Here is a 19,192-nt window from a genome sequence, read left to right on the forward strand (position 1 = left end):
AGGCTGGGGGAAGCTGCAAGCCATTACAGCTGTTTCTATTTAAAGGGCTGGCACCTTCCCTGTGCCTGTCAGGCAATGCTTGCCTGGCAGCTGTGGGTAACACAAGAGCCCTTTAAATAGAAATAGCTGAAAGGGTTTGCAGCTCACCATGCCTCTTGCATTGCTAGAGACCCAGGATCCCTTTCTACTGCTTCTATTTAAAGGGCTCTCTCGTTCCACGCAGCTGCTAGGCAACACATTGCCTGACAGATGCAGGGAAGGCACCAGCCCTTTAAATAATTATTATTAAAATTTAATTTCTTTGTTGTGTAAAAAACATTGGCATCATTTTACAGCACATCATTTTACCTACCCCTTTTGCCCGAGGCCCCGCCCCTTCTGGGTCAGCTCGCAGACACTTCTGAAATTTGTGAAGTGGCACCCCTTGAAAAATTATTACCCACCCCTGCTTTACAACATTAAAATTCCAGAATTAATTGCACATAATAAGTACCAGTGATATTGATCATCAGTTTATTATTATACATTGTAATGTGGATAATATGTTACTATCATTCTTACTTTAAAAGTACCTTTTTTGCTTCAAAAATCCAGTGGCTTTTTCCATCTTCATCAATCTGGTTCCACCAACGTAAGCCAACTAAGAGTCTTCCAGTTACATTCTAGTGACAGAGTTAGTCGGTTATTTCCACATATCAATGAAATAATTCATATTAGTAGAAATCTTGAGCTCTATAATACTGTTCTAATATAAGACTTAATATAATAGGTTTTTTTCAGTGAGAGTCCATTACAAGAGGAGTTATTTGGCTAGTTAAATTCAATGGGGCACATTTAGGCTACATCTGGACTGCAGAGTTCTTGTGCAAGAAGCTTTTTGCAGAAGAGCTCTTCAGAAAAGGGATGCGTTTTTGCACCAGAGAGCATCCAGACTGCATGGACGCTCTCTGGCAAGGAAGCCCTGATTGCCATTAACAGAATGAACACTTGTGCTTCTTTTGATAGGCTGTTTTTGCACACAAAAAAACTGTTTCCCTCCCCACACACCTTTTAGTGCAAGAGCTCTTGCACAAAAAGGAGTTATTCCTCATAGAAAGAGGAATACCTATACCGCAAAAACCCCTCTGTTCTGTTAATTCACTGTACATTTTCTGGTGCAAAAATGTGCTTGAGGTGTGAATGCTCCATGAGTTTTTGCACAAAAACTCTGCAGTGTAGACGTAGCTTGAGAGGGAAAATCAAAAAGAGAATAGAACAGGTGTGACGTAGTGTGGGTACCTTGCTGGGGCTGTGGGTGACCTCTGCTGTCTGTAGCATGACCCAGCAGGGCAGGGGGTGAGTCATTATGCAAAGGGGGCTCCAAACCTGTCTGACCAGCTACCCCCCAGGGAGAGAAACAACGGAAAGTGGAATGCCGCCCCTGGCTGGGAGGCAGGGCTGGAAGAGAGTGAGTGAGTTTCAGTCTGGGAAGCAGGGGAGAAGGAGCTGGGGAAGGGGCTGTGATTGTAGGGCCCAGCCACCCCCCATATCAAGGGGGGGCTGAGGCATCCTAGCCCCAGTCCCTGTAACCAGATTACATCTGTGCTGTGCTGTGCCCTGGAGAGGCAATAAACTCCCTCTATTCTAATGGCTGGTGGAGTCTATCCGTGCCACTACGAGGGTGCAGGAGACGGGAAAACCCCAACGCGCCGTCACAACAGGCAGAAAAGAACACTCATTATAAACAAGCAAGTAACTGAGATTCAAGATTCACAAACAAAAAAGTTAGACATTAATCTTTTCATTTGGATGAATACTGTAACAATTTTTTCAATATGCACCTATAAACTAACACACAATCCCTGTTCCATTTCTCTCGCTTTTCCCTTCTTTCTAAGACTCTTTGAATGTAAGGTTAACACACATTCAGCTGCTCATTTTAATCCAGAGGCCCTCCCCAACATCAAATATGATCTATACACTTTTGAAGTAAAATGGAAAGGCCTATGAAGGGGCATCCACAGACTTTATAGCTCAGGCTTATTTTTTCTCCCAGATGAAAAAAAAATCCTACATTTAACATCGAGCTCCATTTGTGACCAGCTCTGTTGACCAAAAATTTAAATAGAAAGCTTTGGACTACTTTAAATAAATTTAAGACATCCTAGCCAGGCAGAACAAGATTAAAAGTTTATTTTCTTCACTTTGTCTTAATTTTAAATTTTCTTTTCAAATAACTAGCTAGTGACAGATTTTTTCTGTCAACATCACTAGACTTTTCTGCAAGATGGGGTTAAATCCAGAAGGCCTACCATATTAGTGGCAATATTGCTGTTTTGTAATGTTCAAGCTGCTGAATCAAGACTTCACTGGTCCTTGTTACCTATGCAGAGCCCCACTAGTTTCTGTGTGAGTTCCATGCAGGCACAGGAGTCTACTCACTAATTTGATTGTAAAATCAGTGCCTTAGTGCTTCTCTCTTGTATTCTTTGCAATTTCTCTATTATTAAGTTGTTTAGAACTGCAATATGCTGTGGAATTATAGTCTGAAGTTATTACAGACTATATCACTTTACACTTTCAGAGTACGTAGACTACAGGCTTTTAAAAAGATGTATAAATGAAAATTCATGTTAGTGATTTTCCCCCTTCTACATCAACAGCTTTTCAATCTCAAAACCTGGTATTATAGCCAACATCCCTTTTGGAGCTAATCACTCTGTCAGTTGAGTGTAAAGATCAACATTAAGGCACAGAAAGCTATACTACCTGATTTCAGAGATAAAGCATAAATATACTACCATAAGTGAGGTAATTTCCTTAATATTTGTACTAAATTGTGTAAATGCGGCTTCCATCTTGTTAAAACAAAGCTGTTCAGTGGGTTTAATAAAGAAGGAGCAGTAGATTGATATCTAATGGTTCTTTTGCACTGTATTTGCCATTAAGAAAAATCAAAATCAAGAAATAGAGTATTTTATACTTCATTACTCGTTCAGGATGTTCTTACCTTAACAGACCAAAAGTCGAAGGACAGAAGGAGAAGAATAGTGACAAAACAGGCAACAAAGCTTTTGCTGAACCAGTCACAGAGCAAGTAGGTAACAATAGCACTCACTCGGAAAAACAAGTGAAAAAAGGTGGCCAACGGATGCCTAGAAAAACAATCCAAAACACTTACTAATTTAAGAGACAAAACATATTACAAAATTTACACTTTGTGGGTGCTCCACCTTAGGTGTTCGAGCACCACTATACCTCAGGTCAGAGAATTATGATAGCAGTGTCCTTGGTAGGCTGCACACATGGAACAGCCAGCACACAGCGTTTGAAGTGGTTACCCCACATGCACAGCAACCATCCCTTCAGTTCCTTCTCTGCCCCAGAAATTAAATGTTCCAAAGCAGAGGGGAGAAAGGGTGGGTGGTGGAGCACTCAAAGGGATAACCAACTCAAAGAACTTCAGTTACTGCACAAGGTAAGTAACCTTTTCTTCTCTGAGGCGTGTTCCTGTGGGTGTTCAACCTTAGGTGACTATAAAACAGTACTTCGGTTCACAGAAAGGAGCTTCAGTTTCTCAGTCTGTACCATAGACAGTGTGTCCAAAATGCGTGTCAGAGGCTGAATATTTCTCTAAAGTGTAATATTTGGTAAAAGGTGTGTGCGGAAGCTCAGGTGGTGGCTCTGCAAATGTCAGTTATAGGTATGTTTTTTAGGAAGGTTGTAGAGGCAGCCATTGCCCTCATGGAGTCAGCCCAGACTACTGTTGGGGGTCTTGATTAAGGGTGTGATAAGAGAGCTGAATGGATTTGGAGATCCATTTGGATAATCTTTGATTAGAGATAATTAAAGGGTCTTGAGGATTTGCACAACGGCTTAGTTCTTTCTTTTTTTAAAAAAAGAAAAGCAATTGCCCTGTGGACATCCAAGTTGTGCAGAGCTCTTTCTGTTGTCTGCATGAGGTTTTGGAAAGAAAACAGGTACTCATTGGCTCATTACAGTGAAAGGAGATAGGTACCATAGGGAGAAACTTGAGATGTGGACAGAGAATGACTGGCAGCTCTTAATACATTTAAAAGGTAGATCCGCAGAGGGATTAGCTCCTAGGGTCGGAAGCTAACCCCACTGGGGCTCTGCAGTTTCACCCCCTTATCAACTAATCAACTAGTTGATGGAAATTCAATTGACTAGTCGATTAGCTGATTAAACACCTTTAAACATCCCATGTGTGCGTGCGTGCAAGTGCTAGATTGGTTTTTGTTTTTAAACCACCCAGCTGGTAGCCTTTTTTGAGATTTTAAAAAATTTTAAGTAAGAAGTATTATTTTTAGTATTTTATAGGAATACCTATAATTATTTTTACATTTTTATTTTATTGATTTTTATTGTTTTATAGAATACTAAGACTGGAAGGGACCTCGAGAGGTCATCGAGTCCAGTCCCCTACCCTCATGGCAGGACCAAGTACTGTCTAGACCATCCCTGATAGACATTTATCTAACCTACTCTTAAATATCTCCACAGATGGAGATTCCACAACCTCCCTGCGCAATTTATTCCAGTGTCTGACTACCCTGACAGTTAGGAACTTTTTCCTAAACCTCCCTTGCTGCAGTTTAAGCCCATTGCTTCTTGTTCTATCCCCAGAGGCCAAGATGAACATACCTCCTCCTTATGACACCCTTTTAGAGATCTGAAAACTGCTATCCTGTCCCCTCTCAATCTTCTCTTTTCTAAACTAAACAAACCCTAATTCCTTCAGCCTTCCCTCATAGGTCATGTTTTCTAGACTGTTAATCATTCTTGTTGCTCTTCTCTGGACCCTCTCGAATTTCTCCACATCTTTCTTGAAATGTGGTGCCCAGAACTGAACACAATACTCCAATTGGAGCCTAACCAGCGCAGCGTAGAGTGGAAGAATGACTTCTCGTGTCTTACTCACAACACACCTGTTAAGGCATCCCAGAATCATGTTTGCTTTCTTTGCAACAGCATCACACTGCTGACTCGTATTCAACTTGTGGTCCACTATAGCCCCTAGATCCCTTTCTGCCGTACTCCTTCCCAGACAGTCGCTTCCCATTCTGTATGTATGAAACTGATTGTTCCTTCCTAAGTGGAGCACTTTGCTTTTGTCTTTATTAAACTTCATCCTATTTACCTCAGACCATTTCTCCAATTTGTCCAGGTCATTTTGAATTATGACCCTATCCTCCAGATTAGTCGCAACCCCTCCCAGCTTGGTATCATCTGCAAACTTAATAAGCGTACTTTCTATACCAATATCTAAATTGTTGATGAAGATACTGAAGCGAGCCGGTCCCAAAACAGACCCCTGCGGAATCCCACTTGTTATGCCTTTCCAGCAGGATTGTGAACTACTCTCTGAGTACGGTTTTCCAGCCAGTTATGCACCTACCTCATAGTAGCCCTATCTAAGTTCTATTTACCTAGTTTATTGATAAGAATATAATGCGAGACCATATCAAATGCCTTACTAAAGTCTAGGTATACCACATCCACCGCTTCTCCCTTATCCACAAGACTCGTTATCCTATTAAAGAAAGCTATCAGATTGGTTTGACATGATTTGTTCTTTACAAATCCATGTTGACTGTTCCCTATCACCTTGCCACTTTCCAAGTGTTTACAGATGATTTCCTTAATTACTTGCTACTTAATTACTTGTTTTAGTTGCTTTATTATTGACAGAGGGATTTAGGGTGTTTAATTTGGGTCTGTCTCTTTATTTTCACTCATTTTATGTTTAATATTAATCACTCGGGAAAAAAAAGTTAAACTGTGAAAGCATCAGGACACTTGAAGAGATAACTAACAAAGTTACGGCTGTTAGTAGACACTGCCAGCTAAAGAGTAGCTGTCAGTTTTGCAACCTTGTATAAAATATTTGAATGTATGTTTAAAAAGTTGATTTATTTTATATATATAATTTTTAAAAGTGTTTTTTTTAAAATGTGAGGTCCCTTGATATGTTTATTATGAGAGACTAAACATTTTAAACTTTCTTGGCTTACCTTTTACTAGCTGAAATTTTGAACTTTTGTTTTGAAAATGATTTTAGACTTTCAAAGAGCTTTGGGGAAGAGGGTATAAATTGCAAGTTAGGAACAAATGACTCATTTAAGTTGCTTACATTTCTAAACTGCTATTCATTTCTATATTTAAGCTTTGACCAAGGTTGGGGTTTTTTCCATCTGAGATCTTTTGGCCTGGGCTTTGATTACTTCCATATTTTAGCAATGTTTAGTTCCATCTTTTCCTTACATGTTTCTGCTGTCTGATCTTAACTAAATTTTATATAGTTAAACAATTTAAATGGGATTGTTCTTGTACCTGCTGCAGTCATCACAATTCATTATTTACAGGCTCATTTGTTAGGAAGCATCCATTTCCTTTAGAATGGCTGTAAGGCCTTCTGTGTTGTGTGTGGTGACAAATCACATAGTGCAGGGGTAGTCAATAAGCAGATTGCGGGACAAAGACAATACATTAGCACATAGGGTCAGCCATAATAATAAAGATGTATGGGTGAAAGTGCTGATTTAACAGCTCTTTTTATTCTTTATGACTGGGAAAAGGCAGTTTAGTACTCTTTCTTCCATAGCATACATATATATTTATATATAGGCGCAAATGACCTTAATATTAGTGTGCAAGACAAAACTCACTCCACTCATGATGGATGGAAAATCTTAGAGCAGGGGTCAGCAAACTTTCCGAAGTGGCGTCCCAAGATTTAACCCTCTAGCCCTGGACCATGACGCTCTCACGGAAAGGCGTGAGGTGCTCTCCCACTGCAAGCGCCATGGACCATCTGGGTCAACGCAAACCTTTCCACGGACTACCAGTTGCTAATGGAAACTCACTGTCAATTACATAATTACACCTAAGCCATTTTGCTAGTGCTGCAGCTGGAGAGAAGTTTAATTTAAATTATTAAACAGATTAAGCATTTTCTACACTTTTGCTAGTCTCTAAGGGTATGTCTACACTTCAAAGTTAATTCGAAATAACAGCTGTTATTTCTAATTAACTTTAATAGCGTCTATACATGCTATTTCAAAATTAATTTGAAATAATGGAGCGCTTAATTTGAATTTGGTAAACCTCATTCTATGAGGCGTAATGCCAAATTCAAAATAGCTATTTCAAATTAAGTGCTGTGTAGATACTTAATTCGAAATAGGGGTCCTTCAGCCCTTCCCAGGGAGTCCTGCTGGCCACTCTGAGAACAACCAGGAAAGCTTACTCTCCTCTCCCCCAGCCCCGGAGCCATTAAAGGGGTAAACCCTGGCCACAGTGCCTGTGCCAGCTCCAAGCCTGCCAGCCCAGAGCCAGCAGTGGCCACCGAGGCCCCTGACCCAGTGGCCCTAAAACATGAGGCAGCAAGCCCCTGGCAACCAGCCCTCCACCTCTCCCGGGGAGCAGTCTGCCAGCTCCCAGCAGCCTGACAGGAGCTGGAGAAGGCAGACGCCTTCCTGGTTTAGGATGGAGATCATGGACCTCATTCAGGTTTGGGGGGGATGCCCCCAACGTCCATGATCTCCGCACTAGACAGGAATGCGGCCGCTTATGGCAGGATAGCTGCCAGCCTGGTCACCAAAGGCCACATGCGAACCCAGGAGCAGGTTTGCATGAAAATCAAGTTGGTCCGGTGAGACCCCTAAACGTGAGCCCTGAGCTTCCCCTCCCCCTTCTTCTCCTGGCTTTCCCCTTCCAGCTCCCTCCTCCCAGGTTTCCCCCTCTCCTTTCCCACTTTCTCTCTTCCCCTCTCCCACCTCCTTTTCCCAGTCTCCCCAGAGTTTCATTCCCCCGCCAGTTTTGTTCAATAAACCCAGCTTCTGTTTTTGAACATGTGTGTCTTTTGTTTGACATCAGGAAGGGGGGCTAGGGAGGGGTAAGTGGAAGGACGTGAGGGAGGAATGGGGCATGAGCCCCTGGTGGGGAGGACCGGGGTGGCTCTGAGGGCTCCTCGGGGTGGACGCTCTCCTGCAGGGCCTCTTGAATCCTGACAGCCCCCTGATGGATCCCCGGATGGCAGCCTGCAGCAAGTGCAGCCGGGCTGATGGCAACGACTCCACAAGGTGCACTGGCATGCCCAGGGGCAGCTCTGGCTCTATGTGGCCAAGTGTTGTGGTGTCCCGAGTGCGGGCACTCCAAGACAGGGATGCTTTACTGTCCCTCATCGGGGGCGGGGGAGGAGACAAGCAAGCGGGGAACTCTGAGAACTGTCTGTCTGGGGTGGGGGTAGGGTCCCTTTAAGCACGGAGCTCAGTTAGCCTCAAGCAGCAGCCCCACACATTAATTCCTAACATGATGCCCTGTTGGCACTGGTTCTGGCCAGCCTTAACTTCGGTTCAGGGTCCACTCAGTGTGGACGTGCTATTTTGAAATAGGTTTTGTGTGTAGATGTGTTAATTCGAATTAGCTTAATTCAAATTAACTATTTCGAATTAAGTTAACTCAAATTAACGTCGTAGTGTAGACATACCCTGAGGTACTACAAAGACTATTCATTATTCTTTACGTTTTTTCAGTTACAGACTAATACAGCTACCCCTTTGAAACTTTTTAACTTTCTCATGTTAGTTTATCAAACTTCGTTTTAAATAAAGTAAAATATTATGTCCAATACAAAAGATTTCAGTATTTTCTTTATTTATGACAAGAGTGAGGAACCTTTCTTGGGCCACAGAAAAATCAGATGGGGACCACACAAATAAGAAACAAAAACGCCTCCAAAACCCCCCAACCTTCATTGATGTGGCCCTCAACTGAGATACCTTACTCTTCTGGCATTCCAGCCCCCATGGGATGAGGGGAAGGGAGAAGGAGGACTGAGGTTCAGGGCTTCCTATAAGCCAGATTTAGTTTTCTGGGGTTCCAGAGTTAATGGATTTTGAGGCCCCCCTTAGGCTCAAGGGTGGGAACAAAAATGAGTGGTTCAGTGTTTGGGACAGGGCTGCCAGCAAGTGGGATAGAGATGCAGGGTCTAGAAGGGCATTTGGCAGCAGAAGAGGGTCTGGGGTGGGGGTATGAGAGGGAGGTTGAGGATGGAAGGGGGTTAGGGGAGTAATGCAGAAAAAGTGAGAGGATGAGAATGCAGCTAAATAGCTAGTTGAGGAAGGAGGCAAAGAAATGGGGAGTAAAGGAAAGTGCAGCTTCTGCAAAGTAAAATTGTATCCCCCCCTCACATCTTCCCTCTGCTCCAGTCTTGCTCCCCTCAGTCCCATGATCCCCCCATCTGATCCCTTGCATCTCCTCATGCCCTTCAGTGACTCCCCTTTCCCCTCCCATCCTGCCTTTGCAGCCTGTTCCCCTGCATCATCCCATGCCCCTCAGTGCACACCCTGCCCCCTCCCATGCTGCCCCTACATCCTTCTTCACCACCCCCCCATTTGCCCCCACATCCCTGTGCCCCCAATGCACTCACCAGCAGGGCAGCAGTGCTGGAACGAGGAGACGCAGGGGGGAAGGCAGAGTCTCTTCCCTGCCCAGCCCAGCCCTTTGCCTGCAGCTCTGGAGCTGGGGCAGGCGGGGCCTGGGGCTTCCCAAGGCTGATTCCAGCTCAGTGGGGCACCCGGGAAGGGACTCACTGACCCCATACACAGCTCATGGGGAACAGCCCAGCCTCCAGCACTCCACATGTGACTGGTTGCCCAGGCTGGCTCTAAGCTGGGCAGAGGCAGACCCAAGAATGTGCACCTCTCCCACCATCCCCAGCAGGAAGCTGGAGCTGTTGTTCTAGCATGCAGCGGTGCAGCTGAGACTGGAGCAACAGCACGGGCTCCCCACTGTGCAGGGGGGAGAGAATGGACTCGCATGCTGCTTGTGGCACATGTGCCAGGGCTTGCCGATCTGTCTTAGGGTACATCTAGACTACCACGTTTTGTCGACGGAAGTTTTGTCGACAGATACTGTCGACAAAACTTCCGTCAACAATTTGTGTCCAGACACATGGAGTTCTGTCGACAAAGCAAGCCGCTTTGTCGACAGAACTCCGTAGTCTGGACGCAGTGTTACAGGCAATAACACCTTCTGTCGACAGAGTTCTGTCGACAGAAAGTGTTATGCCTCGTAAACTGAGGTATACCAGCGTCGACAAAACCGCGGAGTTCTGTCGACGTTATGTCGACAGAACTCCACGGTAGTGTAGACGCTGGTATTGTTTTGTCAATAAAAGTCCACTTTTGTCGACAAAACTAGGTAGTCTAGACACACCCTTAGAGGGAACACTGTAGCCTGCTCCTGCACCCTCCCTTGCTGCTGCACTCTCCCCCTGACCCTACACCATCCCCCTTGACCTGACACCCTAACACAAGCCTGCTCCTGCACCTTCCCTCCTGGCCAGACTCTGCACCCTCACCCACTTCTACACTCCACCTCCCACGCTCCTACACTCCACCTCCCACCCAGATCCTGCACTCCATCCTTATCTCAACTCACTGGCAGAGTGTGAGAATGCAGGGAGAGGGAGGAGGCCAGGTGGCTCCTGCCTCCCTGGCCCTGGAGCAACAGGGATGGGGGAGGGAGGAGTCTGCAGAGGGGCTGCAGTCAGTAGGATTGCAGTGTCACGAATCATGGGTAGTGTGAATGGTTAGCATGAGTGAATCAACAGTAAGTGAGCTGAAGAGAGGCCATGCTGAGGTCCAGGCAAGAGCCCTGGAGGATTATGGATTTGTTTGGTCCAGTCAAGGGCCCTGTAGAATTATGGACTTGTTTACAACTTTAAGAAGGACTGTGTGAAATAAAAGAACTGTATGGCTGTGTCTACACTGCACCCCTCTTCCGGAAAAGGGATGCAGATTAGACACTTTGGAATAGGCAAATCCGCGGGGGATTTAAATATCCCCCGCGGCATTTGCATTAACATGGCTGCTGCTTTTTTCCGGCTTGGGGATAAGCCGGAGAAAAGCGCCAGTCTAGACGTGATTCTCCGGAAAAGGGTTTATTTTCCGGAGAATCACGTCTAGACTGGCGCTTTTCTCCGGCTTATCCCCAAGCCGGAAAAAAGCAGCAGCCATGTTAATGCAAATGCCGCGGGGGATATTTAAATCCCCCGCGGATTTGCCTATTCCAAAGTGTCTCATTAGCATCCCTTTTCCGGAAAGGGATGCCAATGTAGACACAGCCTATGTGTGCTAAGGCAGCGTTTCCAGCATTTTCAGATAAGAAAAAAGTAACAAGGGAAGAATCTAACCAAGGACAGACTATTGTTTTTCACTTGTGGTGAGACACGCAAAATTGGATGGTGCAAAAAACAGGTGTTTCTGGATCAGTTGTAGACACACCAGTAAGAAGAAAGGGGTGTCACTAGCGGACATCACCCCACCTGGACTGTGTGCAACCAGTGGATGGCATCCCACCGGACTGGCCCCCTGCTGAGGGGATATATACCACACCATTTTGCCCCACAAATTGGAGTCAATTGATTCGGCATATTGGGGTGACGTGCACGTTGGACTTCCGCCTCAACCAAATTAACCGGCATTACCTGGTGTCCAGCCAGACCCAGAGGGTGAGTGTGTGTGTGTGTTAAATTGAATTAAGAATTAGGCTCCTAAATCGGGTTAAAGATTAGATGTAGATTAATTATTCCATTTAAATAATGTCTTTTAATGCTGTTTTAATTGCTTAATACTAAATATACATATACACAGGGGTCGACAAATTATGGAAAACCCTACTCACCAGACAAAAAAGGGACTTGCCACCTTTCCCCACAAAAAGTGTTTTTTAATGGCATAAATTCCTAATAAGAATAAGAACAGTAATTACTAATAAGTTATTAATAAATATCACCCAAGTTATTAATAAATATCTTATAAACCTCTACCTTTTGTCTCTGCTACCATGTCTCCTCCCCTTGCTCCATCAGCTCCCCTGGTGCCTACTGCCCCCCAACCCCTCATCCTCCTCTGCTGTCCTGACTCCTGCCCTTTTCACTGCCCTCAGCATTCCTGAGACCTGCCCACCTCCGCCAGCCCTTCTCTCCCCCCTGTGCCCACTCCTCCAGTAGCCCAACTCTGATCATGTGAGCTACCCCTCCTCATCCCCTCTCCTAAAACCTCCCTCAACACACCTGCCCTGCCTCTCTCCTCTGGTGCTGGTCCCTCCCCTGCAGGTGTCTGCCCTTCTGCTTCACCCCCAGAATCCTTTGGCACCTGCACCTTCCCTTACCCTTGCACCCTCCTAGTGCCTCCCCCTTCCCTCACTGCCCCTACTCCCTTTGCCCTCTTTTTTCCTGATACCCACCCCCTCACCACCCTCTGCCCCGTTCCCCTCATGCCCCTGTGCCCTCACAGATGCCTTGCTCCATGCCCACCCCTTCTTTCAAGCTTTCTCCCAGCACCTCCTCCTCCTCCCTCTAGTCCCCAGTGCCCTTACCCTCTCCTCTCCCAGCATCACCCTGTCCCCCCTCCCACTGACACCTCCCCTCCTGCCCTTTTCCTCATTGTCTGCACTTGGCCCCCTGGCATTTGTCTCTCCTGCACTTCTGTCCCTTGGTGCCTTCCCCTTTCTTCTTCTTCTGACCTCCTCCCTTCCCCTCCCTTCCCCTCAGCACAAGTCCCTTCCCCATATTTTCCCCCTCCCCTACATTTCCCACAGCCCAGCCCAGCCCAGCACCTTCCCCTCCCGCACAGCCAGCTCTAGGTTTTTTGCTGCCCCAAGCAAAACATTTTTTGGCCGCCCTCCCCCCCTTTTTTGTTGTCCTTTACACGTTTGCATTTTGCAATGGGTTTTTTTTGTTTGTTTTTGTTTTTGTCCCAACATTTTAGCTCTATAAATAGCAAATAGCATTTTCATTCATTTTTTTCCCATAAAGGCAAAGGTGCTTCAAGTGAACTCCTCCTTTCACTCACTGCTGGGTCACAGCAGCCTTTTCTCTCCCCTGTCCAGCCCCTCCCTATGGACAAGTACCCTTCACTCCCGACCCACAGGGAGTGCAGGGACAGCACAGAGCCAGAGGGGTGCAGAGAACAGTGGGGGGATACGGGGGTGGCACGGGGAATGGGAGGCACAGAGCCAGAGGTACGCAGGGATCGGGGGGAGCAGGGTGCAGTGGAGGCATGGGGAATGGGACGCGGGGAACGGTAGAGGCAGAGGGAACGGGCAGTACAGAACTGAGAGGGGCAAGGATTAGGGGGAGCAGGGTGCGGTGGAGGCACGGGGAATGGGACGTGGGGAACGGGAGGGGCAGAGGGATCGGAGTCTAGGGGCAGTGCAGGGAATGGACAGAACAGAGCTGGGGGGCAGGGATCAGGGGGAGCAGGGAGCGGGGTGCAAGGGTAGCGCAGAGCCGGGGCAGCGGGGGGCACAGAGACAAAGGGGGGCTGGAGCCGTGGCAGGACTGGAGTCAGCGGGGCAACCCTGGCTGTGCCGCATCCAGCTCCCAGGGACACACGGCCAGAGCCGAGAAGCCACGGCCCTTTAAAATCAGCGGGGCCATGTCACGCCAGTGTCCTGGCATCCCACCCCGCCTCCTCACGCCGGAGCTGCACGCAGGCAGCCCAGTGGGAAGAATCGCCGCACTTCCCCCTTCCCAGCTGTGCTCTGCTCCTCCACCGGCCGGTGGATCGGATGGGGCTGTGCCACCCGTAGTGCGGGCTTCTGCCAGCCTGTCACAAAGGCCCACTGGGCCAGTCCGCCCCTGCACTCGCCAGCTGGTAAAATCTACTCACCATGGGCGAGTGTATTTGTCGAGCCCTGCATATACATATAGGCTGTGTCTACACTGGGCCACTTATTCCGGAAAATCAGCCGCTTTTCCGGAATAAGCTGCGAGCTGTCTACACAGGCCCTGGAATTTCCGGAAAAGCAACGACGCTCTACTGTACAAAATCAGCCGCTATTCCGGAAAAACTATTCTGCTCCCGCTCAGGCATAAGTCCTTATTCCGGAACACTGTTCCGAAAAAGGGCCAGTGTAGACAGCCCAGTAGTCTTTTCCGGAAAAAAGCTCCGATCGCGAAAATGGTGATCGGGGCTCTTTTCTGGAAAAGCGCATCTACATTGGCCACAGACGCTTTTCCGGAAAAAGGGCTTTTCCGGAAAAGCAGCCTGCCAATGTAGACGCTCCTTTTCCGGAAAAACTGAAAACGGAATAGTATTCCGTTTTAAGCAGTTCCGGAAATTCATGCCAGTGTAGACACAGCCTTAGTGCTTTAAAACTGCCCCATAATTGCATGTAATAAAATTTGTTAAAGGTATGTTTAAGATGCTATGGAAGACTCTTTTGTTCTGTGAATGCTGAACCATATGCGTATTGTGATACAGCTTGATCAACTGGATCACAGCGCCCTCTTGTACAGCGGGGAAGAGGCCAGTCAGTGTGAAAATTGGCCAGGGCCAGGGGGCAGGCCCGGATGACTGGCGGCAATGGTGGCATGGCGTGAGGAGGGGCTGCAGCCAGTAGGGCTGTGGGGAAAGAGGCTGGTCAGTGTGGAAGGCAGCTGGGGCTAGGAAGTGAGGGCAGAAGCTGGTGGTGGTGGCCTAAGATGACCCCGCCTCCCATGGGCGAGCGATGTAAGGGCTAGAGGAATTGTCTGGAGCTAAACATGGGCTGGGGATGGGGCGATGCAGAGTGACGTGGTGACATCATTTTGTTGTCCTGCAGGAAAATTGTTTTTATAGAGAGAAATTATTTAACGGGAGCCTGCCAGAAGGGCTCAGAGCTCACCCACCCTTCTTGCCAAAGTAATGGCTACTAAAGAGACCATTTTGATGGATAAGTGTAATAGTGAGGAGATAGCCAGGGGTTCACATGGCTTGACTGTTACAAATTGAGGTCCCAGGCTGGATTTGGGGTTTTTATAGGCAGCTATGTATTTTGAATTCCCTTCATAAATTGTTTGATGCTAGGATGAGTGAAAACAGAATGGTCTTGTAAGGGGAGATGAAATGAATCATAGAATCCTAAGGCTGGAAGAGACCTCAGCAGGTCATCGAGTCCAGCCCCCTGCCCAAAGCAGGACCAACCCTAACTGTTGCTGTTATTGCAGCTAAATGTACTTTTAGGGAACTAAGGGAGATGCCTATGGTTTTGAGAAATAAAAGGTACAAGAGTATATAGGGAAGTAAGGCTGATATGAGTAAAATGTGGTGAATCTGGAGAATCTGTGCCATTTGTGCAAATATGTTTTTCTGGTAGATGGCCTGTGGTAATTCAGGGGGTTCTCCTGGATAGGTACGGAGCAAGACATTTCAAGTGATGTCAGTCAGCAAGAAGCCACGTACAAAGTTGCAGAATCTATATGGTTGCATGAGAAGGCAAGGGACAGGTGGAAAGTGCCACAGCACCGTTACCATCATTTGGAGAAGGTAAGGGAACCAGGTTTGTCTGAGCCAACTGTGTGGTATTAGAATGACAATGGATCTGTCCTGTTTTATCTTGAGGCGTATGCAATGCAGAAGCATACATGAGGGGAGCATCCCACTTTATTGTGAAGGTCTCCATTAAGTCCGTGGTCACCAACCCATAGATTGCAATCGACTGGTCTATCACGAGGCCTCGATCAGTCGATCGCGAGGCGTTCGGGCAGCCCCGCCCCCCATTTTCCCCACCACCACCGAGAAGCCCCACTACCTACCTCTAGTGTAGTGCCGGCTTCCCGCGGGGTGGACGGAAGACCTACCTGAAGCCCGCGTCACTTCCGGGGGTTCTGGAAGTGCACGGGCTGCTCCTCCTCCCACAGCTCTGTTGCGTGCTGGGGAAGGGGGCGTTGGCCCTAGAGGAGGAGTGCGGAGGCTTCCCTGTGCTGCTGTTGCCGGAGGGGTGAGTTGGGCACAGGGGTTTCCCTGCACCGCAGGAGCAGGAGTGGGAGTCGGCCCCGGGGTTTGGCCACGCTGCGGGAGGGGGGTTTGACCTGGGGCAGGCGCCCGCGGGGGTTGGCCATGCTGCAGGAGGGGGTTGGCCGCACTGCGCCGCAGGAGGGGGATTTGGCCCTGGGGCAGGTGCCCGTGGGGGTTGGCCGCGCTGCAGGAGGGGAGGGGCCACGCCGTGGAAGAGGGGTTTGGCCCCGGGGCAGGCGCCACGGGTGGGGTGGAGGTTGCCCCTGGGGCAGGCTCCTGCAGGGAGGTGGGGGTTAGCCCAGGGGCAGACACGCTCGGGGTTTCCCTGCGCTGCAGGGGGGCCCAGAGGAGGCATGTGCTGGCTTCCCTGGGGGGTGAGAGAATCCTGGGAGGAGGCAGATGCAGGGGACTCTGCTGCCACTGGCACCCTGCCCCCTGTCCCCGCTCCCCAGACTCCACTCCCCTGTCCCCAGCTATAGAATTCTGTCCCCACTTCCATCCCCACTCCCTGAACTCTGTCCCCACTCCTCTGTCCCCAGCTACAGAGCTCTGCCCCCACTCCCCTGTCCCCACGTCCCTATCCCCAGCTACAGAACTCTGTCCCCATTCCCGTCCCCACTCCCCAAACTCTGTCCCCACTGGTACCCTGTCCCCTGCTGCAGAACCCTGTCCTCTCCCCTCCTAGCACCCTGTTCCCTCTCCCCTGCCCCAGCCGCAGAACTCTGTCCCCACAAAATGTATTACTATAAATGCTTCATTTTAGATTTAAATATCATGAATAAAAATCAGACCATTTATTTCATAACTATAAACACGTGATTTTAATTTTATATATTGCATAATTTAAAAATAAAGTGTTTATCATAGTGTGTAAGGGCTGGGGATAGCAAGTGATGGACAGGAGGAGAATAGAGAGGGCGGGGCTTCAAGGAAGGGGCAGGGCGGTAGATCTTCCCCTGTTCTGAGATTTAAAAAGTGATCTTCGGTGTAAAAAGGTTGGAGACCACTGCCCTAAGTACTAGGGACTGATGATGTCTGCTTGGGAGCAGTAAAATGGGCATTTAGTATTGGTATTGGTGCTGGTTGCAAATAGGTCTATTGTTGAGTAGCCTCACCATTTGAATACCAAGGCTAGCATTTTGAGGTTAAGTTCCCACTTCTGATTTACAGCAAAATGTCTGCTGAGTTTGTCTGCCGTAAAATTGTCCTTGCCTGGTAAGTAGATGACTCTCAGATGTATGTGGTGAATGTACCACTTCCATAATTGAACTGCTTCTGAGCATAGTGACAAGAACGGGCCCAGCCCTGACTGTTTATGAAGTACACTGTCATTAGATTGTCCGTAAAAATCTGGAATGGGTGTTCTGTTCTGAATCAAGGGTAGAAAGTGTTGACATGGATTGTACTCCGCTCTCAGTTTTATATGAAGCCAGGAATCCTCTGGAGACCAATGTGATTGGATGGTATGATGACTGATATGGGCACCCAAACCGATAAGAGAAGTGTCTATATTGATAGTTACAGATGGTGGTTTGGGGTAGAAAGGGACTTCACTGTAGACATTGCACTGTCCACCAGGATAGGGACTCCTTTATTTTGGTTGGCATAGAAAGCTGCTTGTTGATGTGGTAATAGTGTGGCCTGTATACTATTGGTAACCATTTGTGTAGTGGCCTCATGTGTGGCCAAGCCTGGACCATGAATGTAGCTGCTGCCATATGGCCTAGAAGTTGTAGACAAAGTTTTATTGTGACCTGCATGCTGTTCTGTACTGTTGATACAAGATCTGCAAGCACTAGAAACCTCTGACAAGGGAGTGATGCTTTGGCGGACACGCAATCTAGATAAGTGCTGATGAACTCCCACTTTTGGAGACTAGTCATTCTGTGTCATGGTAGGATTGTCAAGAGATAATTTTCCAAATACGGGAAAATGACTCTTCCTAGTTTGTGGAGGTATGCCACTGCCATCATCAGGACCTTGGAAAAGACCCAAGTGACCATGGAAAGCCCAAATGAACGGACGCTGTGTGCCACGTTGTAACAGGGCAGCTGCCCTGTACTGGCCCTTTAAGAGCCAAACCCCAGCCTGGAGCAGGCCCGGGGAGTTCAGCCCAGCTGGGCGGCGTTGGCCAATTAAGGCCCAGCTGGGAGCTATAAAAGGGAAGGGCTGCTTCAGCAAAGGGAGTGTGAGCCTGGCTGCCGAGGGAGCAGGACGCTCTCTGGAGCTAGGGCAGGGCTAGAGAGTCAGGCTGGGTCAGGGCGCTCGGACAGCCAACCGGCCAGCCTGCTAGGCCTGCGGAAAGGCCTGCTGGAGAGACACCAAACCCCCGGAAGGGGGGCTCAGAGCGAGTGACTTGGGCACTGCCGGAGGGCAGTGTGGCGAAGAGAGCAACGCGACTGGAAGATTCCAGAGGGGAAACGCCACGTGAGCGGAGGCCTGTGCGGGCGGAATGGACTGATCCCGGGGACAGATGACGGACCCCTGCTACGGTGGTGAGTGACCCCCTCACACACGTGTATTGTGATATGAAAATATGCATCCTCTAGGTCTAGAGTCGGCAGTCAGCCTCCCTTCTCCATGGCAGGGATTATTATGGCAAGAGCTGGCAAGAGTTATCGCCAGCTGCCCCCACCCCTGCCCTGAGCCCTGCCTCTTGAGGCCCCCCCACCTCCGAATCTCCTGCCTTGACTCCTTCCCCCCCACTCTCTGTCCTGAGTCCTTCCTCACTCCTCAACCCTTGAGGATTGAATCTTGAAACCGTGTGCACGAATGAATTGGCTGAGGTTGCATAAGTAAAGGATAGGTCTACATACTCCCGTTTTCTTGCTTGTAAGAAAAATAGTGGAAGTAAACCTCCCTTCTCCTGGGTTGTTGAGGTATATGTTCTATTGCTCTGAGCTACAAGAGATGACTCAAAGAAATGACTTTGTGAGATGGGTCCCTGAAGAATAATGGTTGAAGGAAGTGAGTGGGTGGGGGAGGGGAGTTGACATAAAAAGGGAGGCAATAACAATTTGTTTGCACAATTTTTAGCACTTATTAGTCCATGAGGATGTTATCCCAGGCTGTATAGAAAGATGCTAGGGGGTTCCTGAATGGAGTAGAGTTGATCGGATGTGACCTTGGAGAGTTTGGCACTGTCCAGGCTTTGCCCAACCCTTTAAAAGGTTTGTCTGAATGTTTAGGGTTGAGAAGTTTATTGGTTTACGGCAGTGGTCTCCAACCTTTTTAAGCATGAGATCACTTTTTGAATTTAAATGCAGTCCAAGATCTACCTCAAATATAAATACCCTTGTCCCGCCTCCCTCCTGTCCCTTCTCCAAAACCCCACCCCTGCTCACTCCATCCTCCCTCTCTTGCACATCCTCCCTCACTTTCATCAGGCTACGGCAGAGGGT

The 19,192-nt window shown here is 48.0% G+C and overlaps 1 protein-coding gene across 2 annotated transcripts in view; it reads right to left on the reverse strand.

The window, feature by feature from the left end:
• Window positions 1-19,192, reverse strand: part of TVP23A (trans-golgi network vesicle protein 23 homolog A) — a 78,085-nt gene that overhangs the window by 21,102 nt on the left and 37,791 nt on the right. For both annotated transcript variants that reach the window (XM_025183389.2, XM_006120649.4), the window contains exons 3-4: window positions 2,990-3,134; window positions 573-662 (exon numbers count right to left, since the gene is read on the reverse strand). In XM_025183389.2, the coding sequence (XP_025039174.2) occupies window positions 573-662; window positions 2,990-3,134 (235 nt within the window). The remainder of the gene's footprint in view (window positions 1-572; window positions 663-2,989; window positions 3,135-19,192) is intronic.

This window comes from Pelodiscus sinensis, chromosome 16 (genome assembly GCF_049634645.1).
Source record: "Pelodiscus sinensis isolate JC-2024 chromosome 16, ASM4963464v1, whole genome shotgun sequence".
In the NCBI taxonomy this organism is placed as follows: domain Eukaryota; kingdom Metazoa; phylum Chordata; order Testudines; family Trionychidae; genus Pelodiscus; species Pelodiscus sinensis.